Source organism: Prionailurus bengalensis, chromosome E4, assembly GCF_016509475.1.
Source record: "Prionailurus bengalensis isolate Pbe53 chromosome E4, Fcat_Pben_1.1_paternal_pri, whole genome shotgun sequence".
NCBI classification, from domain to species: Eukaryota; Metazoa; Chordata; class Mammalia; order Carnivora; family Felidae; genus Prionailurus; species Prionailurus bengalensis.
This window is the reverse complement of record NC_057360.1, coordinates 41,040,360-41,065,344: the sequence shown is the minus strand read 5'-3', so window position 1 is coordinate 41,065,344 and position 24,985 is coordinate 41,040,360. Positions and strand designations below refer to the sequence as shown.

At 45.7% G+C, this 24,985-nt stretch overlaps 1 protein-coding gene and 1 long non-coding RNA gene across 4 annotated transcripts in view; one reads left to right on the top strand and one right to left on the bottom strand.

Annotated features, from left to right (window-relative positions):
* KDM5B (lysine demethylase 5B) overlaps window positions 1–11,734 on the top strand; it is an 81,318-nt gene extending 69,584 nt beyond the window's left edge. For 2 of the 3 annotated variants that reach the window (XM_043568144.1, XM_043568146.1), the window contains exons 23-27: window positions 1,804–2,289; window positions 3,736–3,847; window positions 4,969–5,123; window positions 6,640–6,960; window positions 7,495–11,382. In XM_043568144.1, the coding sequence (XP_043424079.1) occupies window positions 1,804–2,289; window positions 3,736–3,847; window positions 4,969–5,123; window positions 6,640–6,960; window positions 7,495–7,632 (1,212 nt within the window). In that variant the 3' untranslated portion in view covers window positions 7,633–11,382. Of the gene's footprint in view, window positions 1–1,803; window positions 2,290–3,735; window positions 3,848–4,968; window positions 5,124–6,639; window positions 6,961–7,494; window positions 11,383–11,584 lie in introns of those variants that run through there. The other variant, XM_043568145.1, reaches the window with a different exon arrangement.
* Window positions 11,559–18,196, bottom strand: LOC122475996. Its single transcript, XR_006295357.1, has 3 exons — window positions 18,116–18,196; window positions 13,915–14,092; window positions 11,559–11,680 (listed from the first exon to the last, which is right to left on the bottom strand). It is a non-coding gene; the product is annotated as an uncharacterized LOC122475996 (long non-coding RNA).
* Between the last annotated feature and the right edge of the window lie 6,789 nt (window positions 18,197–24,985).

Genomic DNA, 24,985 nt, shown 5'->3' with positions numbered 1-24,985 from the left:
TGAAGCGATACTGTACATATTTCTGGACAATATTTATGATATGTCCATAAGTGGAATCTTTACATGAAGACACTAAGCACCTACTATATAAGAGGTCCAAAACATAAACAAGTTGAGGTATTACAGATTTATTCCTTATGCACCATGAAGTAAAAGCTGTCTAAATGTGATAAACTAAAAATCATTAGCTACAACAAGAGTTAGCCTTACCACCTTGACCTTAATAGTCTGGGTTTCCCCAATAAAAGGCTGGACCACAGTCCTCTAGCACTCCACTGATAGACAAATACAGGTAAATAGGGGGAAACTGTAGATTTTTAAAACTGCACTTTCCACTCTAGAAACAGAACTTATAGGCTGCAGGAGCCACTCCATTCCCCAGTCCTATTCCCACCTCCTTGCAGTGTTAACCTGTCACAGTTAAAACCATTCCCAGTTATCACACCCACCCACTTCAGACCCATCATGATTCGCCAGATGAGGTGCCCTAAGTCATAAGGCCAGAATGAACTCTCCGTTATCCCTTTTTGGAACGGAGAAGAAAATGGATGAATGAATGTTTAAGGAAGAAACAAAAAGATGTGGAAATAAATTAGGTAACAAACCTAATTTATATTTTTAAATTTTTAAAAAATTTTTAAAAATTCTCTAATTTCTGTAGACGAAAACAATGTACAGGTAGTATATGTGGGTTATGTGACTTCTAACTTAGAAATGGAGAGCAAAGAGGGACACTTGGGTGGCTCAGTTGGTTAAGTGTCTGACTCTTGATTTCTGCTCAGGTCATGATCTCACAGTTGTGAGATCAAGCCTCACGACGGGCTCTGCACTGACAGCGTGGGGCCTGCTTGGGATTCTCTCTCTCCTCCTTTCTCTGCCCCTCTCTAGTGTACGTGCTTGCTAGCTCTTGCTGTCTCTCTCTCTCTCTCTCTCTGTCTCTCTCTGTCTCTCTCAAAATAAGTAAATAAATAAACATTAAACAAGAAAAGAAATGGAGAGCAAATGGCATCTCTTTCAGTGTTCTGCTATGAAATCAGTAGGTAATGGGTGAGTTTTTAAGCCAGAGATCCACTAAATGGGCATACACTAGACTCTGAAAGGTACAGTATGCAAAGTTCAAAGCAGGCAGTGTCTTGGGCGCCTGAGTGGCTCAGTCAGTTGAGCATTCCAGCTCTTGGTTTCGGGTCTGGTTGAACTCTCAATTTGTGAGTTTGAGCCCTGCATCGGGCTCTTCTGCGCTGACAGCGTGGAGCCTGCTTGGGATTCTCTCTTCTCTCTCTGCCCCCTCCCCCCAAGAAACAGAGACCTCAGTTACCACTGTGTAGTGGCTACTCTAGCGACTTTTCCATCTAAAGTAGCTCTCTAAAAGAACACAGAAGCTATTGGAGCTATGCAAACATGGGGAACCTCAGCAATCAGGACGTGTAGAATGTGAAAGAAAGCCCGTGTCTTTCAAGAGAAAGTTTTCTAGGAAGTAAATGCTCAGGGAAGTTGGACTTTCAGGAAGTAGTGTGTGCGGTGTAATTGCTCACACTGTTTGTTGTGTGCCTGGCAGAGAGCGCTCTATCACACATCTCTCATTTAATCATCAGCGCAGCCCTGTGAGGTGGGCTTTACTCCATTTAACTCCATTTTAGACATGTGAAAATTTAGCCCAATGGAATACACTGCCCAGGGTCGCTCACACCAGTCAGTGTGACAGAGCCAGGATTCAAATGCAGATCATCTACTTTGGGACCCTAGAGTTTTAGGAGTGGGCTGAATTCTCTCTGGCATTGTCCTTGACCGTGAACTCCTTTTTAGATGGCAACACTTGGGGAAGCTCGCCTAAGGGAAATGGAAGCGTTGCAGTCTCTCAGACTAGCCAATGAAGGGAAGTTGCTGTCACCTGTCCAAGATGTGGAGCTGAAAGTCTGCCTGTGTCAGAAGGCCCCAGCTGCCCCTATGATCCAATGTGAACTCTGCAGGGATGCCTTCCACACTAGCTGTGTGGCAGTACCCAGTATTTCGCAAAGCCCCCGAATCTGGCTTTGTCCCCATTGTCGGAGGTCAGAGAAACCTCCATTAGAGAAAATTCTGCCCCTGCTGGCCTCCCTGCAGCGTATCCGAGTTCGCCTTCCCGAGGGAGATGCACTTCGGTATATGATCGAAAGAACCGTGAACTGGCAACACAGAGCCCAGCAACTGCTTTCATCAGGGAATCTCAAATTTGTGCAAGATCGAGTGGGCTCAGGACTGTTGTATAGCAGATGGCAAGCTTCAGCGGGACAAGTGTCAGAGACCAGCAAGGTGAGTCTGAAGTTTTCTTTGCCGGTTATTGGAAATCTGCTTGGCCCTGAACCTCTTCCCTGAACCTTCAGCTCTGGTATTGCTGCTCTTCCTGGTGATCCCTTAACCAGCACTCACTTTTTATTTAGCTCCCCTCTTGGAGGGGTGTGTGTACCTACATATGGGTTGTTTTAGTTTCCTCTGCTCCTAGCAGTCAGAAGTTGTCTCTCAGTGAGGCAGTCTGTTTCTGTAGAGCAGATTTCACCTTATTATATATACCTACAATTTTCCCATTCGTGTGTATGAATCTAGGTACGTATTTAATATGTATGAATTTTTATAATTTTTTGCTTGACTGTTTTGCCCCCCCCGCTTCCTCTCATGGAAGCCTTTGGGTAGAAGGGAAGGTGCCTTCTGCCTTCTGTCTCTTACTGCCCCATGAACAGGGAACAGGTTTTGAAGTGTCTGAGTACCATGTCGTTTCAGAGGAAAGGCAGTGGGTTTCATACCATCTGTGATCTTTTTGCCAAAAACCAGATTCTTCTGACCATCATGGGGATGGGCAGAGTCTTTTGTCTTCTTCTGTAGAAGGTGTCTACAGGAAAAGAATGTGAAGATACCAGAAAAGTACAATCAGGAGGGCAGTATTCAACCTTCATAGAAATTTGACCTGATGACTTTCAGATATAGTACAGATTTCTCAGGCAGGGACTCACAGCTCCCTTGTGCTACTAACACAGACATGAAGTATACGAATTACATGTTAAGCAGATCAGAGATAAGGACAAAAAATTATTTTCTCATATTGGTTTCCTTTTTTTTTTTTTTTTTTTTTTGTAATTTCCAGGCTTTTCAAATACAGTATCTGGCACTTAGCAAATGATGAATTAAATTTTTGTGCATAGATGAGTTGAGGTTATTTGGCCAACCTACAGTGGAGATTCTTTACACAAGATACGCCAGAGATTTACCTTTATTAATAAAGGGAGAGGACACAGTTGTTACTTGTTTACTAGTTCATGGTCAAAGGAGTGTTTCTCCTAGCTTGTTTAATAAACACTGAAGAGTGGATGGAGGTGGATGTGCATGAGATCTGGCAGTTCCTCAGTTGGTTTACTCAAAGGGGCACACGTCTGTGTTCCTTGTGTACAGTCTTCATTAGGAGACTTACCCAGGGAATAAAAAAGAGACTTACATAGGGTATGATCTATTCTCATGCAAAGAAAATGACTTATTTCCCAATGGTGCTCTTGACCTCTCTGAAATCAGTCCAAGTAGAACCAGGAAGACTGAAGGATTGGTGGATATGAGCTGATGTGGCTAAATTTAAGATACTTGGAGACTTTTCAGTTGGGAAGATTTTCTTTCCTGTTTTCCTAATTGATAACCCAAACTACTTTCCTTGGACTGGTGGGAGAATTTTTAATCCTGAAGAAGCCTTACTATAAAATGTTTTCCTTCCATTAGGGATCTCAACCCACCGGCACAACATCCTTTTCCTTGCCTGATGACTGGGACAACAGAACCTCATATTTACACTCTCCCTTCTCTACTGGACGAAGTTGTATCCCCCTCCATGGTTTGTATTTATTATTATTATTGTTGTTGTTGTTGTTAGGACTGGGTAGTAATAAGTGATCTTGCAGTAGGTTTTTGTTATAGATGTTCAGATGTAAAAAAAAAAAAGGCTTTATCCTCAAATGTCAGATATGAGTTACTCTGTATTTGCAAGGTAGAGAAGGATCATGTTTGAAGGTTTATAAATGCAAAGTAAATAGAGAAAGTCTTTCATACATGTTTTCAGGGATGAAAGGGTTAATCCCATGCCAACTGACATTTAAATACCAGTCACTTCAGTCAGATGCTAAGTCACGGGCTCCCTTGGGAACTTAGAGATAATCCAGACTTGAAACCTGCCTCCCTTTTTCCTTACACAGTTGACTCTTGAATAGCATGGATTGGAACTGCACAGGTCTGCTTATACAGACTTTTTTCAATAAATACAGTCCAGTACTGTAAATGTATTTCCTCCTCATTACGGTCTTCTTAACATTCTTTTCCCTCTAGCTTAGTTTATTATAAGAATACAGTGCATAATACACAAACATACTCAAATGTGTTAATCAACTGTTCCATGTTATCAGTAAGGCTTCCAATCAGCATTAGGCTATTAGTAGTTAAACTCTGGGGGAGTCAGAAGTAACACATGATTTTCAGGGGTTCAGCACCCTCCACTCCCATGTTATTCAAGGGTCAGCTGTACTTACTGTGCAAGACTGCCCCATGAGTTCCACCCAAAGCTGCAGCTGGAGTCCGGCTCCTTAGTCCTGCCAGCACAGCAGGTGTTTGGTAATGGGACTGGAGGTACTTGATCAGCTCAGATTGCCTATGCCCTGCCCTGAGGGCAAAAGCTATCCTGGCAGAGGTACTACCTCTTCTGTGTTAGCAATAAGTAAGGGAAGAAGGGATTCAGTGTAGAATTAGTACTTCCCTAGCAATCAGAAGACAGAACACCGAGTTTGGGCTCTATTTCATTGTGGCTTTTAGTCACAGTGAGCGGACCTCACTTCAGTTGAACATAATTTTACAAGGAGAGGGTGCCAGTGGTATGAAGGGTGGTCCTGCTTTTCTTGCAGATCTGAGTGACCGTGTGAAATGCTCTGTCTTGTTGTCATGAGGCTTTGGTGTGATCTTTCACAGGTGTTAGCCCAGAAGTGAATGAGCTGTTGATGGAAGCTCAGCTGCTCCAGGTATCCCTTCCTGAAATTCAGGAACTTTACCAGACTTTACTTGCAAAGCCGACCCCTGCTCAGCAAACTGACCGGAGCTCACCAGCTAGACCCAGCGGTGAGAAGGTGGGTTGTCTGATGGGCAGCTGGGGAAGGCAGTCTGGGGTGGGGAGACTGATTCTTAGTGTCATTCCATCTAAATAGTTTGGTGAGTGAGATGCTGTCTTTGATCCAGAAAAGGATGCAAACCCTCTACTTCACAACCCCATTCCTAAGGCCATCAAAGAGCAGATAGGTGCTAGGCATCACTTTGGGCTCACATCCTGGAGTTTGGTGCTGTTTTGTAAGTGACTATGACATTTTTTTTTTCCTTTCTAGCCCGGTGCTTCTCATCTCCATGTGATAATAGCTAGAAGCAGAATTATTTTTTTTCTGTAAGAGAAATACTGTAGAGATGAAAATGTAATTATAGCTGGGAAGGCCTTTTGGTATAAAGCCTTCAGAATTCAAAGAATATCTCGGAGTTAACATTTAACAGATGCTTTAACTGCTCTACCCCTAACAGGACAGATGGGGTGAGGACTTGGTCACCAGACTTATAGGGTGCCCATTTTGAGTACTGACTTACTTGAAGGGGTAGATACCACGTATGTCTTGTTTCTTAGCATGTGAAGATGCTGCTGTTTCTGTTAGTGAGCTAGCTGACCTGTGACATTGAAAGCTCCTGAGAATCTAGTGAGGATAGGGAAGAATCTCACTAAAGACAGCACGAGGACGATATCATTTAGAATTTTAGTTTTCATGATGCTACCAAATAGTAGTGTTGTAGTACCACTGTTGATTGTGTTCAATTAATGCACCTTATTTCTGTAAGGGATGGGGATGTATATCCTTAAAGAAGGAACGTATTTCCATGGTTCCTGAGAAGTCTGTAGGTCAAAGGATAACCATACACTCTTAGAAACTGCATAGTAGTCAGTCACTAACAGATTTGGTGAAAAGAAAAATGTAGGCATCTCTCCATCTCCTGGTGCTAATTTGAAAGCTAATCATGTCTTTAACATTTTCTTTTTCCACTGTTTTTGATAGCACTAACGGTTAAGTCAGTTAACTCAAACAGGTTGTCCTACAGGATGTGAGGGGAGGTGGTGGCAGTTTGTTAGGATGCAGTATTTTTTTTAATGTTTATTTTTGAGAGAGCACAGGTGGGGGAGGGGCAGAGAGAGGGGAACAGAAGATCTGAAGTGGGCTCTGCACTGATAGCAGCGAGCCTGATGCGGGGCTTGAACCCATGAACTGCAAGATCACGATCTGAGCTGAGGTCAGATGCTCAACCGACCAAGCCACACAGGTGCCCTGCAGTTTTTTGTTGTTGTTGTTGTTGTTGTTGTTTGTTTGTTTTTTTAGCATTTTTAATTTATTTAAGTCCTCTCCACACCCAGTGTGGGCCTTGAACTCACAACCCTGAGATCAAGAGTCACATGCTCTTCAGACTGAGCCAGCCAGGTGACCCAGGATGCAGTATTTTTTTTAATGTCGATTGGAGATCATCTGGTGTCTCATACAGCTGACACTTAATTTCACTAGTTTGAGTAATGGGCAGACTGTAGGCTGAAATTGAATTTGTCCGTCCTCCACCCAGAATGACTGCTGCCGTGGGAAACGAGATGGAGTCAACAGTCTTGAGAGAAAACTGAAGAGACGCCTGGAAAGAGAAGGCCTCTCCAGTGATCGGTGGGATCGAGTTAAAAACATGCGGACCCCCAAAAAGAAGAAAATCAAACTGAGCCACTCCAAGGACATGAACAATTTCAAGTTAGAGAGGGAGCGTAGCTATGAATTAGTCCGTTCTGCCGAAACTCATTCCCTGCCCTCAGACACATCCTATTCTGAACAGGAGGACTCTGAGGATGAAGATGCCATCTGCCCAGCTGTGAGCTGCCTGCAGCCAGAAGGAGATGAGGTCAGTGAGGTTTGGGCCATAGAGGACGTGCTTTCCCTTAACTCAGAAACCCTGTAAGCTACACCTCATCTCGCTGGGTCTTTCTCTTCTGCTTATCTGCTTTGAGCTGATCTGAATGGATTGCTCAGCCCTCCCCCACTGATATCTCTGCTCTTACCATCGTTCCTGGGTCTTCTCCCTTTTCTTGAAGAAACTCTTATTCTTCCCTTTTTCCTTTTCCTGCTATTCCAGCTTTCACCGTCCCGGCGCTAAGAAGGTGGGAGGGATGCTGATGTAATGCCCTTTTGCTTACTTATCACAGGGCGGCGCTGTCTTAACCCCAAAGCAGTCACGACTTGAAGAATGGCTTTGACTTGGTTGCTTTGGCTGGTGGGCCAGCTACACTCATGTGGCGTAGCTGTTGTGCCAGAGGTCCCAGTGGTGGGACGGTGGCCGTTAGTGGCAAACGGCCTGAATATCTTGAGGCTGGCCTGCCCAATTTTGAATCACATTTTTTTCCTCTGAAAACCCCATCTCCCTGCTCTTTGTAACCAGGTGGACTGGGTCCAGTGTGATGGCAGCTGCAATCAGTGGTTTCATCAGGTCTGTGTTGGTGTTTCTCCAGAGATGGCAGAGAAAGAAGACTACATCTGTGTGCGCTGTACTGTGAAGGACGCACCAAGCCGAAAATAAAACACACACACCCACACGCACACACACATACACACACCCACACACAGACACACACACACACACACAAAACACCCCCCCGCCCCCAACCACTTAACGTAATTCAGGACTCCAACCAAGAAGATTTCTTCAATTTCTCAGCAAAGCTACAGGACTGGTATTCAAACCAGCCTGTAAACGGTGCTATTTCTATTCCTTATGGGATCATTTTTCCAGAACTCTTTGAAAAAAAGAAAAAAACAACTAAAAAAATTTTTGACACTTTTTGTATTTTTTTCCTTAAGAGCTGTTTGTGGTTGTTGAGGTTTGAAATGCTGACTGTTTTTTTGCAGGGGTTTCCACCAATTTGGAAGGCATTAGAGCTTGCACCTTTTCATGTACAGCATTAAAATCTTACCTCTGTCTGGGATTTACCGGCTTAAGAGTCCAACTCAGTTTCAGTGCCCAGAAGGGCACCAGAAATTCCAGTAAATCCTCATTTGAGGAATTTCTCTCTTGTTTACTCTGTTACCATATTGGGGAACTTAAGTTTTTCACTTTTGGGGTTTTTTGTTTGTTTCTTTATCCACTTTTCTTTTTCCTGGTAGACTAGGTTTATTTATCTAAGCAATAACTTCTATGTTGGTTTCAGTGGCTGGAATTAAAACAAAACAAAACAAACTTCCAAACAGTGTGTTGGTGCTTTAGCATTTGGTTGATGTACAGAACACGAATGTCTAGTTTCTAGTGTCACTGATGAACTAGTGATGTAGAAAAGAGACTGCTCTGTAAGTCATTGCCACAGCTGTATTTTGGCTTTCTCCCTGCCCCTTCGTTCCTCTCCTTATTTTTTTGGTAGCTTGTATCAAATGTTGCAGTTTATATTGTGGAATAAATCCTTGGTCCTAATTTAACACTAAATGCTGGTTATTTAGAGCCATTAGACTGCAGCTTCTCCCGCCCCTCTACCTTGTGGGCTTTGAAGAACTAGAGGGGGGTTGCTTGCTTTTGCCTCTGCCCAACTAGGCCCCAGTAGCAGTGGACGATTCTTTTGTATCCTGCTCTGTTTGGCGGGCCATGTCCCTCCAGTCTCCACTAATAAAGAACCCCACCCAGTCTCCATGGAATAGAACTTGTCTTTAAAGCCATGCTGTTTTTAAATAAGCTTTTCAGAATGGTGGCAAATCATTCCATTCCTCAAATCGGTCTTCCTTGTGGAAATGAAGTCTTTGTTATATTTGAATTGACAGGGAAACTGGGTTTGGGTTAAGATGTCAGAAGAGCATCTGAGGAAGATGATCCTCACGGAAGGCTGCAAAAATATGGGTTGAGGGACAGCAACAGCTTGTGACACCCAGGCTCTGCGTCCCTGACTTCCTTCCCTGTCTCTTTCCAACTCTAGCTGTTACTGGTTGTCAATAGTCCATAGCCTTTCCCTTCCTTTTCTTTTTTTAAAGGGCTCTGTTCTGCGGTGGAGAAGACATTCTGGTGAACAGAGCAGACTCTTGCTTGGTTTTTCTCCTTCTGTTGGTAATATTTTCCCCCACATTCTATAGCCATAAACCTGGAGATGGGTAGAACTAGTGGGTCTTTAATAAAACCACAAAACAGCAGTCTGTGATGTAGCAGAGATTTAAATGTACTACCCCCTTTTATGCAATTCAAATAATTAAATCTCTTGTAAGAATGACTTGTAATTGTCTGCAGTTTTCCCACAGTTGTTGTGATGTTTCTCCTTGTCTGATGGGGATTCTGGGGCCAACAGAGAAGAAGAAATCTCCAGAGTACAATCTGGAATAATAGTGGTTTGGCCTTTTTTAAGTATCCAAATTCTTAGAACCCCTTGACATTGGGACAGGATGCCAACTGTCCCAGTTCCATTGAGAATATAAGCTAAAAGGGGACACTGCGGCTAAAATGAAGCCTCTGCCTTTAGAGAGCTTTTGCCCATCTGGGTGTGCACTTCCCATGCCCCTGCTAGTTTTTCTTCCTCACCTTTGGGTTGTACACAATCCCTGACAATAGCATTCTTAGTGAGGTAGATTCTCTGCCTCTCTGAGTTAGGGGGAGAAGGCAAGAATGTGTGTATTTAACATCCGCGCCGTCCCCCCTTCCCCCATGCGTGAACCACTGATCTTTTTATAAAGGATGATGATACTGAAGTTAGAGTGTCAGTTGCTCCAAATTCTGCTGGTAAATGACAACGCCTGGGTGGTGTCTTCCAAGTCTCTCTTAATATTCCTCCTACCTTGTGTGCTAACGTGGTAAATGAACAGAGGTACATTTACTTTCTAATTGATACCTTCCGTTAAGTACTCAGAACAACTACAAAGTGATGTTACCGAAAAGCCATGTTTACTGTGTATGAGCTGTGAAGCCGGCCTGCATCCTAGAGAAACATCTGCACCTAGAGAAAGAAGATAAGACACACAGAGAAACTGCTGTTTCACCTCCGTAGTCCTGCCGCTGCATGAGGTGTGAGGAGGAAGGGCTGTTAGATGGAGCCCTAGCCAAGAGGGTAAAGGAGTCTAGTGAACTCGGCACCAAACGGTGGATGGGTGCCCTGCCTCATCCCGGTGACTGTGTGTTGTATTTCTATTTTTCCTTCCAAATCAGCCTCTAGGGGATTTCTTATATGGAATAAAGAAAGGGCTTGCTTGTATGTAGGCTCTGTCTAGCCTGGAGGAAGATTGTGTGATTTGAGGACTAGCCATAAAGGAGATGGACTTCTTTAGAACTTCATTTCAGTGTCCTGGGAGGTGGGAGTCCTTGTTCTATCTCAGGGTTAGCCTAAAGCCAGAGATGCTGGCTGTGGTGGTGGAGGTTGGTAAAAGCCTGAGTTTTCCTGCTTCATTCTGCCATATGGAGCTTAAAAAAAAAAAAAAGTGTAAAGATCATGAGATTTTAGGTCTTATGTTTTGGCAGAAGTATCTGAGATTCACTTAATTTGCTATTCTGCCCACCATAAAGAGCAACATTACCCTTTGGGTATTTGTGCAGGATAAGTCTGAGAACAGAGTGGATGCCTACCTGGAAGAGGGTAAAACTTGGTTTTGCCTTGTACTTTCCATTGAACTCTGAAGGCCCTTTGGAAATGGGTGTCTGCCTCTTTTTTTTTTTTTTTTTCTTCTTCTTAATTTCATATATAGTATTGGTGGGTATTTGGCATTCCATTAAGACCCACTTCTGGCTTGGATCAGGCATTGATTGGTATTTAGTGCCCATGGGTGTTCTGGGCTCAATCTTGCCTAGGTTTCCTGCCATATAACACAGACTGGAAGGGATTAGAGATGCTACATACCTGTAACAGGAGATAGAATTGAACAAGTATTTTAAGAATCATTACCCATTGCCAGTCATCAACTGACTGTGCTAGTCTATGCTAGGCATCAGCCTGAATTAAAAGGTCTTTGCCGTAATGGTGCAGAAAACACACCCCCTTCTGATGAAACTTTGCCTGTTGGGAAGAAGAGCTGAGAAAAACAGTGAAGATGCCAGTGCCTTTATTTATCAGTCCCATATTCGAGTTGGAGTCCTTTCTCAGCTTCTAGTTGAGCACCAGAGTGATGGCCTCACACCTTCCGCCCCTGTCATCAGTCCCTTGCATGTGGCTCCTCAAGCCTCCCATCTCTCTCTCAGAGGTTCCACGTATAACTTGTAATAGAAATGTTAAATGACAAGCTGCCTAAACAAAACATTGTATAAAGTAGGATCTTGTGTAAAGTAATACTGTTGTAAATCCATTTTGAGAGCATAAAGAATTTGTAAAGTGTATATTTCACGTCTTCCGAATTTATGTAAACAAGTTTTCATGTTTCACGATTGCTTACATAGGAACACATCTTTACATTTTTATCAGTGTTAATGGAATGTTTAAAGCCAGCCAGTGATCATCCAGCTCCCTGTTTTGGCTCTGGGTTAATTGTACAGGATGAAGGGCTGGGACATGGTGAGTTTGGATGTCTTTTATTTTCAGGATAACCTGCTGCATTGCGATGGAGGGATGGAATTGTGATGTCATTTGATCTGTTCCAGGTGAGTGGAGGCCAAAGGACTATTCTTTCTGTTTCCCCTGGGATGGAAAAATAGAGAAATTAAAAAGTTGCCTTTCTAAGGAAACAAGTTATTTACTCTAAAATAAATGCCCACAGACACCCTCTCCCACAAAACCAAAAACAACACACACGCGTGCGTGCACCCCCCCCCCCCCCCCCCCCCCCCCCCCCCGCACACATACACCTACACCCTTAGCTCCTGGAAAACTTACCCAACAAGAAGTTCGAAAGGAGTGCAGCTTTAAGCACTGACTCCTTGTGTCGGCCCATGCCAGTGTTTTCTCGCGGACCAAAATTCTAGCAGGAACTTAAAAGAAAGCCCCTTTTATATATGATTGGGACAAGTAGTTTGACAATCAAAAAGTTAAGTATGAAAAGTTGTACCTTTAAGTTAGCCTGTCGTACGTTCAGTCAATAAACTAAAATTGAGGACAATTAGGCAAGGACCTTCATTCACAATAGTCATGATGCATTACCTACGATTTTTAGCTTGGATTTTTTTCTTTTTTTTTTTTTTTTTAAGTAAACTACCCCTCAACATGGGGCTCAAACTCACAGCCCTAGTAAGATCAAGAGTGGCATGCTCTACTGAGTGAGCCAGCCAGGTGCCCCTAAATGCATAAAGAATTTAGACATTGTGAAGGAATTTGGACTTGAGAATTCTAGATAATTTACTCTTCTCCAGTCTGTATTTTTTTCCTCCAGTCTGTATTTATAGTTTCAAGTATACCTAGTTTAATAGCAAGTTTTGTAAGCAACTCAACAGCTTTTCTTTCTTTTTTTTAAAGTAATCTACAGCCAACATGGGGCTCAAACTCACAACCCCGAGATCAAGTCATGAACTCTACTGACTGAGACAGCCAACCTCCCCCGGTCTAGTTTTGTTTTTGTTTTTGTTTTTTTAACTTAATTTTTAAGTTTATTTTTTGGAAAGCTAGATAGCAAGCGTGGGAGGGGCAGAGAGAGAGAGAGAGAGGGAGACAGAATCCCAAGCACACTCTGTGCTATCAGCACAGAGCCCAATGTGGGGCTCGAACCCACGAACCATGAGATCGTAACCTGAGCTAAAACCAAGAGCCAGACGCTTAACTGAGCCATCCAGGCACCTCCCCAATCTAGTTTTTATACAGATTATTTTTGCACAATTCATAGGTTTATGTAATAATTAAAACATAATTACTCTAACAAATTAGCAAGTATATAATTAGGAACAAATACTGCTCTACAGGTTATGAGAAGAGAGCAGATTCCCAGGACTCCACAGGCCAAGACCATCAGTGCCTTTTACAGAATGAATATCAAGTTTAGTGAAAGCTAGAGTTGGTCTAGGATTGTCTACTATGAAGTCCCTTGGTCCAGCTCTTGCAAGACTTTCTAAAAGTGGAGTCTGCTGGGCAGGGAGCCCCACACAGGACTTGAACTCATGACCCTGAGATCAAAACCTGAACTGATAACCAAGAGTCAGGATTTTGTTCCTTTTGTTCCTTAATGCTAAGTGACTGATTACCTGTCATGGTCACTCTTCCTCAGGGTGATGTAGGCAGCAAGTATCCGCATTTCACAGGTGTGAAAACTAAAGAGATGGTCAGTCCTAGGAGGAGTGGACTTTGGAATGTAATGAGACTATTCTGGCCTCCGTATTCTTTTTTTTTTTTTTTAATTTTTTTTTCAACGTTTATTTTTGGGACAGAGAGAGACAGAGCATGAACGGGAGAGGGGCAGAGAGAGAGGGAGACACAGAATCAGAAACAGGCTCCAGGCTCTGAGCCATCAGCCCAGAGCCTGACGCGGGGCTCGAACTCACGGACCGCGAGATCGTGACCTGGCTGAAGTCGGACGCTTAACCGACTGCACCACCCAGGCGCCCCGGGCCTCCATATTCTAAGGAAGAACCAATCCATCAGTGTGGTTTGTTGGTTCTTAGTCTAAGGCTTTTGGGGTCTCAAAGGACTCAGCATATTGGCTCTTGGGGTTGGTGACCCTGCTTCACCCCCTGTCCCGGCCCCCACCTGTCTCTCGTTCCCACACAGTAGAGGAGTGTGCAAATGTGACCTAGGGTTGTAGTCCCCAGTGGGTCATTTGTAGCCCTGATTGTGAGAGACTTTATTTTCTAGATATGACTTGAAATCCAGCAGCCATTGTTGGCCTTGAAATGGCCACCCCTGAATAGGCAGAAATGCCCCAACGTTTCCTTTTCCCTACAGACACTGAGTGATCAGTAACATGTGTTCTGTAACAGTGCTGGCCCTACCAGATAGCTCTGTGTATCCTTGGGCGGTTTCACGGGGGGAGGCAGATCCTGGGCACAAGCCTTTCTCTTGTATACATGCCTTGGAAGATGATCTGGCAGAGATCATGGTGGATGGGAGTGCCCAGCCTGTTTCAGTGTTCTCTTCATTGCTGCTCCATTCCACTGCCACCCCACTGAGCTTCAAGGAACAAGAGAGGACAGCTTAGAGTGGGGCTACTTAGCTGAATCCAAGGGAAGTGGTATCCAGAAAGCAAAGGAGAAGGGGGTTTGAAGAAGGAATAAGACAGTGGGCCTGGATTTGAAAGCTCTCAGACTCCACAGTCTTACCTTTGACACACGTTGCCCCAACCACTACTAAAGGCAACTGTGGCTGCAACTCCAGGCATGACCACCAGAGAGCACTACTCGGGCTTCCATAAATGCCATGGATCTTCCTGCCTGGATGTGGGTTTGTCCTGTTTAGATTGGCCAGGAGGGCAACAAGTGAGTTTAGGCAATCTTTAATATAAGGCCCCGGTCCTTTCTTGCACACCACCTTCCCTGTTTTTTGAATAGGTTTATAAGCCCGAAGGAAAAAGGGAAAGGCAGAGTTAGGAACAAAGGCCCTTGGTGCGGCGATTACAATGTAAGGGACAACCACAGGGAAAGGCCAGCCCCAATCAGAGGACTGGGGTGAGTTGACTGGAAACCTGTTAGTTTCTTTCCCCCCAGAGCCGCCATCACTGGAGAAGGGACAATAACAAAACCAACATGTATACTCAGCTTCCTCTGAATCCACAGGGGCTGGGTCTTCAGGGAAGCAGATGTGGGAACTGATCATTTTCTTTGCTAGATGGTTATAGACAGTACTGAGGAGGCTGGTATTAGGGGTCCAGGACTTGAACTGAGATACGGATAGAATTTGTATGAGGCTTGTAGCCAGTTGCTGATCCAGACCTCAAATCCATGTCCGGTTAGTAATACATGGGTCATGTTTTTCCACTGTGCAGTGACCTCTGCCACATTGTTGACTTCTTTTTTAAATGCTTATATAGCACTAACTGCCAGATATTACTCACAGGGCTTTTACACAGATTATTTAACCCTGCTAACACAAATGAGGTGATACTGCCCTGAGCGTGGGTGGGTGGCTAGAATTTTGATGCAAAATCATGCCCTTAATTGCTAGCTTTAGAATTTGAAATAGGAAGCACGTCAGTGTTTCTCTTGCTCCACAAGAGATCCTTTGAGGATCTCTTTGAAGGAGGGACATTCAGGGTTCCTAAAGGGGAAAGCTATTTTCGAGGCTATGGCTTTTTTGCCTAGGAAGACAGTGGTCTGTTTCCTAGTCTGAAGTAATGGCAGGCACAGTTCTCTTTCTTGCTTCTAGATTTAATCCTCAAATACACTGCAGCCATGGGGTGGGGTGGCATGAGATACAGGATAGTGGGTGTTTTCCAGGCCCTGCAGGACAAGCCTGCAGGAACTTCTTAATAAGCAACACAAGAGGGCAGCAGAGGACCAGGTTTGGGCTCCTTTCCTCCCTGGTTCCCAGAGCTGGGACGGTGCTCACATAGGAGGCAGTGATAGGCTTAGACATCTGAGATCATTTTCCATTCCTTTGCTTCGTTATAACCTGCCCTCCTCAGATGCAGACTAATGCAATGTTAACCCCCCTTACAAAGGTCAGTTCTTTATCTAACTTGCTGTTTAGGAAGAGACTGAGTTGTAGATTTAAGATTGAAGCCCAGGGGGTACCTGGGTGGCTCAGTGGGTTAAGTGTCTGACTATTGGTCTCGACTCATGTCATGATCTGACGGTTTTGTGAGTTCGAGCCCCACATCAGTCTCCATTCTGACAGTGCGGAGCCTGCTTGGGATTCTCTCCCTCTCTCCGCCCCTCCCCTGCTCTTTCTCTGTCTCTCTCTCAGAAGTAAATAAAAGAGTGAAGCTCAGGCTTTGGGACCTCATTCCACCTGAGGCAGAGCAAATTTCTAAACTGTTGATGATCCCAGTTACGTGCCCAGCATATCAAGTGCCTCCTATATTTTCAGCCCTGCACTAGGTTTTACAGACTGAGGAGGCATAGAACATGGACACTGCACCCAAGGAGCTCCAAGTTTAGTGTAGGAAGGATCTGTGTGTAGAAGGGATCTATTTTCTCTAGTGGGCATGCACCATTGTGATAGAGCCAGAGAAGAGCAAGGCTTCAGAAAGGTGAACATTTGATTGGCGCTTGAACTATGTCACTGCCAAACTGGCCACGTGGCCTTGCTGAGGATGAAGGCCTGGCACATTTAAAATTAAGACTGGTTTACAAGATCCCCAAGGACAGTGATCCCCCCCTCCCCCACTCCTTGAATTTGGTTTGACAGCAGCTACGTAAAGTACCACCTAAGGTGAGTCAGACAGACGTGGACAGCAAATTGTTCCAGTAGGAACAGGACTTGCCTCAGAGTGGGACAACTCTCAGCTTGCATGAATGGAGAAGAATCAGGGGAATGGTCCCATGTGTCTGCTTACCATCTGCAAGGGACCCACAGGTGCCAGAATAAGATGTATGACTAGGCCAGGCTGAGGAAGAGGGCATTTCAGGCAAAGAAATGCCATGTATAATGAAGAGAAATAAAAACCATCACAACCCTCAATATGTGCCAGTCACATACATGCTTTGCATGTATTCACCCATTTAATCTTTATAACACCCAGTGAGGGTGGTACTATCATACCCATTTTACAGATGAGAAACTGAAATTTAGAGTGGTTAGGACTGAAGGCCATCAAGCTAGTACACAGAGAAACCAGGATTCAAACCCAGACAGTCTATTTCCAGGATCTGGACCCATAAAAAGATGGAAGGCCTCTGAGTACCCTTGAGTCTAGCCTTTGGGATGTGTGGCTCTCCAAAGCAATAAGCCATTCCTAAAAACTCACCAACAAAGCTTCCGATGCCCAGGGCACCTGGTTGGCTCAGTCGGTTGAGCATCCAACTCTTGATTTCGGCTCAGGTCGTGATCTCACAGGTGTAGGTTTGAGCCCCATTGTCGGGCTCTGTGCTGCCAGCGCAGAGCCTGCTTGGGATTCTCTGTCTCCCTATCTCTCCACCCCTCCCCTGCTCTCTCTCTCTCTCTCAAAAATAAAACATTAAAAAAAAATTCTGATGCCCTTAAAAGCTGTGGGTTCTCTCCTTCCCACCATCAGTAGGGTGAGGCTAGTGAGGCTTATAGAAACCTTATTTTTAGAGAAGTGAGTGAACATTCTTCTCTTTCCTAAGCTGGTTTGGGTATTCAGCTGCCTCATTAACATCCCGGTATCTGCCACCTCAGGGCGTGGACACACACGGCCTGTGTGCAGGGACCCTGCCCTCAGGAGTTTCCTGGGGGTGATGGCAGTTCCACTCAGCTCCCCACGCCACACGCACACCTTCACCCACCATTAGCAAAATGGGACTGAGGCTAGGCAGATTTGCTGTGTTCCTGGCAACAAGAACCAAGTCAGCACAAGAAAACCAAGACCTTTAGGGGCACCTGGGTGGCTCAGTCGGTTAAGCAGCTGTCTTTGGCTCAGGTCATGATCTCACGGTCCATGAGTTCGAGCCCCGCATCAGGCTCTGTGCAGGCAGCTCAGAGCCTGGAGCCTGTTTCAGATTCTATGTCTCCCTCTCTCTCTCTCTCTTGCCTCCCCCCCCCCCCGCCCTGCTCACGCTCTGTGTTTCTGTCTCTGAGAAATGAATAAACCTTAAAAAAAAAATTTAGAAAACCAAGACCTTTAGTGATGAAACTTGCATAGGCAAAAGTATGGAAAGTCTCTGGGTGACTGGCCTGACTGGGAAGAGGAAACCACAGCATCAGGTGGGCCTGGCCCAGGTTAAGCTGTTCTTGTGGTGCCTGAAGCTCCTGGTCAGTGCCTCGTAACCCAGACAAAAGACCCAACAGGCCTGTGTCACTTGTGGGGCTCAGCTGCACACACACAGAGCTGTCTTCTGTCCAGGCAGAAGCTGATACATAATACAGTGCCCTAGGGGACCAGGATCTGGCTCAGGGTGTTCAGTCCTTTTTGAACCCGCCCAGACCATAGGCTAAGCATGAGCAGGCTGGCAGTTAGCCCCTGACTTCTAGGCTTAGTGAGTTTCCTTGGGAAAGTTACTCAAGTGTTCTGGGGCAAATGAGAATTCTCTTGCTGCCTCCTAGAGCCAGAAACCACAATTACTGCTGAGTACTTACTAGGTGTCAGGCACTGTGCCAGGAACTGTATCACCTCCGTTAATCCTTGCCACATTTTTCTGAAGTGACCTGACTTGCCTGAGGGCTTCTGAGGTCACGGTGAGTTGAGATTGGAACCCAGGCTGGGCTGCTCCAGAAGCCAAAATGGTAAGCACTACGCATACAGCCTCTTTGAGGAGCCAGCAGGGGAAGGCACCTTACAGGACCTCTAACCCAACTCCCTGTGTGAGTGGTTTTTCTAAAACATAAAACTGATCCACTTCTTGTGTTCCTTCGATGGTGTCCATTCCTTCTGAAGAAAATCCAGACATCCTGGGCAGCCGGTCCCAACATGATGTTACTTTTGCCCCTCTGATCTTTTACTACTCCCCAAACCCACCCTACTCTGTAGCTCCTGTGGAGCTATTTTCATTTCCCTAAGCATAATAATAGTAGCTACCTTTTTATCAAGGCCTTGCTTGGTGTTACAAACATTACATTATTTAATTAACACTTTTTTGATGTTTATTTTTGAAGGAGAGAGAGAGAGAGAGCACAAGCAGGAGAGGGGCAGAGAGAGAGGGAGACACAGAATTCGAAGCAGGCTCCAGACTCTGAGCTGTCAGCACAGAGCCCAATGCAGGGTTCGAACTCATGAACCGCAAGATCATGACCTGAGCTGAAGTCGGACGCTTAACCGACTGAGCCACCCAGGCACCCCTTACATTATTTAATTTTTACAACAATGCCTTAAGGTAGGTGGTAAATTCTCCAATGGCTAAAGAAATTGAGGCTTTTGAGAGGTTAAGAAGCCTGCCCAAGGTCACAAAACCCTCTGACTCCAACTTTCAAGATCTTCAGTGGGTGCACTATCTTCTATAACCCGCTACTATTGTCTCTGCCTGGAGTGCCTTTCTCTAAATCGCCTCCCGGGACAACTAGTCCTTTCTCTGAAGGCAGCTGAAGGTTATTCTATCAGGGAAACCTGCCATTATTTCTTGCCCTCCTACCAGGTTGAGTCAGTGGCTCTTTCAGGTCCCCATGTACCTTTCACTTTTTTGTTGGGGCACACGTCTCATGCCCTGCCTCGTGGCTGGGTATTTCCATATCTGTCTTCCTGAACTAGGCTCTGAACTCCCTTGATACTTACCTCTATGTTGCCCGGCCCCAGCAGGGCTCCTGGCAGACAGTAACCTTGGTGGTGGTAAAATTTTATTGACCGTATAGAGGATGAGCACGTGAATGATTCTGTAGTTCAAGAGATTTTGCTCCAGATTTGCACCTAAGACCAAGAGAAGGGTGGCGGATGGCCCTGGGACACCCAGACAAAGAGTATATCAATCCTAGACCTTCTTCCCTAGATGTCCTCTGCTCTGGCTTCCAGCACTTACCTCCCACAGCTAGGGCACGTCCCAGGGGGCAGGTCTGTGATACGACCTCAATTTATGGAGGGTTTTGATGGACACAGGGATATTACAGGGCCAGGATTAATTAATCAGAAAGTGTTTTAACTGACTTGTTTTCATCCCTTCGATGATGGGTAGCTTTATTTTTAAATTGTTTTTTTCTTCAAAGTAAACTCTACCCCCAACATGGGGCTCAAACTCAGCCCCAAGTTGAAGAGTCACATGCTCTACCTACTGAACCAGACGGGTGTCCCAATGATGGAGAGCTTTATTATTATTTTTTTTTAATGTTTGTTTTTGAGAGTGAGAGAGTGAGTGTGCAAATGGAGGAGGGGCAAAGAGAGGGAGAGGATCCCAAGCAGGCTCTGTGCTGACAGCAGAGAGCCCGACATGGGGCTCAAACTCACGAACTTTGAGATCATGATCTGAGCCCAAGTCGCTTAAGTGACTGAGCCACCCAGGTGGCACAATGGGTAGCTTTAAAGCCCGTGTTCACCCTCTGGAAAGAAAAGACATCCGACCCTTGTGTGATTTCTAGTTCTGAGCCCCTGGTTCTTCACATTCCAGAAAGCAACCCCCTCTCTGCATACACCATCTCCCGCTTATTTGGGGATTCACTTAAGAGTGTAAGGGGAAGTGGTTGGGGAAGGGGGCAGTTTTGACATTGGGCAGAATAATCCAGAAGAACCATCTCCTCTGCTAGAGGAGTGAAAAATAACACTCAGAGTAACTAACTTACCTGGAACATAAGGCTGTGTGTGACCCATGCTTCACTGAGGAAGGAGGAATAGTCTGCTCCGGTGTTTAAAATCATTATCCCCTTTGGGGCGCCTGGGTGGCTCAGTTGGTTAAGTGTCTGACTTGGACTTAGGTCATGATCTCACGGTTCGTGAGCTCGAGCCCTGCATTGGCCTTTGCGTTGCTGGTGCAGGGCCTGCTTGGGATTCTCGCTCTCTCCTCCCTCTCTCTCTGCCCCTCCCCCACTCATGCTTTTTCTCTCTCTCTCAAAATAAATAAACTTAAAAAAGTTATTCCCTTTGTATTTGAGAAGGAAAAAATCATTTTCAGACAAATTAGGAGATAGAAGAATGTAAAAAATGAAGTCCCCATAGTATTCATTAGTTCCTAGGATCTGATAAAATTCTGAGATTATTATTTGTGAATTTGTGGATTTCTTCTATATGCCAGACATGGTCCTGGAAACTTTAAAATGCCTCCCCTCCAGGAGTGTAAAATTATAGATAGGAAGTCCTTCGCTGCCCTCCTCCTCCTCATTCTATTATATTTAAGAGTTTTATTTGACTCCATTTTATTTTAATTTTTGTATTGTTTTGTTCATTGCATGGGGAATAAATAATTATAGTCCACTTAATCAGCTTCCTGGAGGAGCTGGCCTTCACTGGCTGTTTGGAGACCAGTTTTTGTTTTTTTTTTTTAATTTTTAAAATTTACATCCAAATTAGTTAGTGTACAGTGCAACAATGATTTCAGGAGTAGATTCCTTAATGCCCCTTCCCCATTTAGCCCATCCCCCATCCCACAACCCCTCCAGAGTCTCTGTTTTGTCCCCCTCCCTGTTTTTATATTATTTTTGCTTCCCTTCAGTTTTTTTAAATTTAAACCTAAGATATTATGTGGATTGTATGATTTTTTTCTTTCCAAATAAAAATTTTTACTATTATTACATTTTAAAAATCACAGAACTCCAGGCTGAATATTATTAGACACACACACACACACACACACACACACACACACAGAGTCACTAATTCCCAAAATCTGGCTGAGTTACGCCTCAGGGAAATTTTCCAGGGCAGCCCTACACACCAAGCTGGGATAAATAGAAACACTGAAGTATTCTGGTTTCACCCACAGCTCCAGAGTGATCTTACACATAGACTATTTGTTGGTGGAGGGCATTTTTGCTGGGATAGAATCATGTTGGTGGCCATCACTGCCCTGGATTGTATGATTTTTAACTTTATTCATGTTTCATTTTATTTTATTTTTTTGCTCCATCTAATTAGAGTTAGTGTCTTCTGTATTAACATTTCCATGTGATACATAAAAGTCAAATGGATTTTAGTATGAAATATATTAAGTAAAGTTTAAAATACATTTGAGATTGGTATATCCAATCTCAATTCATCTCAATCTCAATTCATTCCTAGCCCCTCAAATGCACTCAGATTGCTTACACGTTCTTTGATATCCTTTGTTTCTTACTCAACAGCTAGCTACATGTGCTTCTTCCCAAAATGACTTTTACAACTCACAGAAAAATGTCAGAAGAGAAGATTTTTGCCTGACACGGGAAACATGTCATGACTAACATTTTCTGTGGACTTTTAAGTCTTTTTTTTTTAATTAAAAAAATTTTTTTTAACGTTTATTTATTTTTGAGACAGAGAGAGACAGAGCATGAACGGGGAGGGGGGCAGAGAGAGAGGGAGACACAGAACAAGAAGCAGACTCCAGGCTCTGAGCCATCAGCCCAGAGCCCGACGCAGGGTTCGAACTCACGGACCGCGAGATCGTGACCTGAGCTGAAGTTGGACGCCCGACCGACTGAGCCACCCAGACGCCCCGACTTTTGAGTCTTAAAATCAGAATAGAAGACGAAAGCTGAGACCTTCGGTGTCAGGCACTGCATATACGGACGTTTTTACAAGTGTTTGCTCAATGCCAGTCAGTAGAGCAGGTGTACTTCAGTGGAGAGTTTAATCCTTGTTTGCTTAGTTGTCAGGAACAATAGAAACCACTCCTGAAGGGGGATATGGATGTGTGCAGGGAAAGGGCGATGGGAACTATAGCTTCAGGGGTGAGTGTTTGTGTTCCACGTGTGGGAACAGAAAGCAGGAAACGGGAGCTGGCCAAGGCCTGCGGGTAAGGTTGGCTGGCCTGTCTCCGGCTCTTTTCTATTTGCTCTGATGACAAGCAGAGCGTTGAAAAGCTTTGTGCAGACAAAGACTTCACCAGAACCGAGGGGAATACAATCCAAGAGTTAGAAAGTGTAAGGGCTGGCAGACCCGTGAGATAGGGAGACCCAGAATGGGATTATTTAAGAAGATAAGCCACCTGTTGGGTAGGATGCTGGGACTCCGCATCTCTGGTCCCCAGGGAGAGGTGGGATGGCGTGGATGCTGCTCTTCCCTGTTCTGTTCTGTCTCCTACCTGTGGAAAACTAGAAAAAGGAAACGTCCAGGCAGCGCTGTGCATTGGAAGGTGGTGAAATCATGTAGCCAGGGAGTTACAGACTCTTTCTCCCTGGAGAACTCTTGGAATTAGTTAGGCAGCCCTCTGTCACCTTCATGGGTGAGAAGTGATACGGCATGGAGGCAGAGGGATCAGTTACCTTGATGGTCCCTACGGGAGAGCAGGCAAGTCAGTGATGGTGGTCTAAGACGACCAAGGGCTCATCTTTTTACAAGGACTAAAGGTTGAAAAGCAAAGTTTTTTTTTTTTTAATTTTTTTTTTTCAAAGTTTATTTATTTTTGGGACAGAGAGAGACAGAGCATGAACGGGGGAGGGGCAGAGAGAGAGGGAGACAGAATCAGAAACAGGCTCCAGGCTCTGAGCCATCAGCCCAGAGCCTGACGTGGGGCTCGAACTCGCAGACGGCGAGATCGTGACCTGGCTGAAGTCGGACGCTTAACCGACTGCGCCACCCAGGCGCCCCGTGAAAAGCAAAGTTTTGATAATTGGCCGGGTGTGTGTGTGTGTCTTTCTCATTCTTTCGGTTTCCAGCTGAAGCCTGGGGGAATAAGCAGGAGGGATGCTGAGCTCCTGATTGGGTTTATAACCCAGACATTGCTGGCCCTGCTGAATTAAAAGAACATTAAGGCCATAGCCAGGGACACCACATTTTTCATTTAACCAAATTGATTGCAGCGTTGACTCTCTAAGTAGTCTGGAAAGGCAGGCTGGCTTCGTCTGCCCTCAGGCTCCCAGGTGTGCTTAGGGGAACTTGGAGGCAGCAGATTGATCTCAAGCCCGAGACTGGTGGGCAGTGGCACCAGGTAGCTTGGCTGGGTTCTGTGTGAGGAGCTCTCTCTCTGGCCTCCCTCTGCATGAATGTCCTGATTCATTGTCATAAGGAGCAAACTGAGCCCCTCTGACTTATGAAGCAACAAGTCCTGGGATACACCTGGCTAAGGTGGGACCGAGCATCCTCTCTGAATCCTCTCTGAAAGTGTCCGGCGGCAGCTGGATGATTGTTACTAGTCTGATTTAGTCCCGCATAGATTCAGACTCAACTCCCCACTTCCTCCTCTGCCCCTTGTTGCAGATGCTGAGCAGGGATGACCTCCCCTTTGGTGACAGCCACTGCCCCCTTGAGGGGAGGTGGCTGGTGGTGGTCTCCACGATCTACCTAGTGAGAGAGACACAGACAGAGCACAAGCAGGGGTGGGGCAGACAGCGAGGGGGACACAGAATCTGGAGCAGGCTCCAGGCTGTCAGCACAGAACCCGACGCGGGGCTCGAACTCACCAATCGGGAGATCATGACCCGAGCCCAAGTCCGACGTTCAACCGACTGAGCCACCCAGGCGCCCCAACGATCTACCTAGTATTATCGGCAAAGTGATCTGGAAGAGCGCCCTCCACCGCTGCTTCTCTCCACCTCCAAGCTTGAAATCCTATTTCCTCTTTGCAGTCCTCCGTTTGGCTTCCGCTCCCTCACCTAGTCTTTCACTGGGTAAATGTGGGTTGATCCGTCAGGCTGGATCCTGAGGGGGAGCCTCTCCCGGCATCCAGGGAGAGAGGCAGGGTGCTACTGTCCTATTACAAAGTTGACTTCACAGAATGGAAATTCAAATTGTGCTGTAAGCAATTTCTGAGGCCATACCCCCGCCCCCGGGCAGCCTTGGCGTCTCCGCGGTAGGCGAGGAAGGGCTCCGCCGCGGACTTGCGGCTCTTCTCCCCGGGCTCTTCAGTGCCACCACCTACTGGGTGGCTGCGGCTTCTCGGCCAAAGTACCATCCAGGGGCCGTTTCCATTGCAGACTGCTCACGATACCCACCTTAAAGGGATGTCTTAAGCATTAAGAAACCAGCATATGTGGAAAACCGTGGCTTTTAATAAATGGGAGTTTCCTCTCCACCTCCTGCCAGACTCTCCCCCCTCCTCCCATTTTCCTTGCCGCCTCCCCAGGCTTCCTCCCACCCCCCCCCCCTTATTTTCCACCTGTAACTTCTCCCAAACATGCCCCTCTTCCTCATCAACGCTTTAGGCTCAGAAGCCTCTGCCCTCCAGGTGGCCTTACTTGGAGGACGGCGTGGGGAGAGGGGCTCGGAGGTCCCAAATGCCTACGGGGGCTCCTGAGGCCAATAATGGAGCCTTGAGCCGCAGTTGGGCTCCGGAGGTCGGGAGAGGGAGCTGGCTCAGGGGTGACAGCCCATCTCGGGTGGGGACGATGACGTCCCGCACTGGGTCCGACTCTCCCCGACCGGGAGCAGCAGCCGTGACCTTGAGCGGGAGGCGG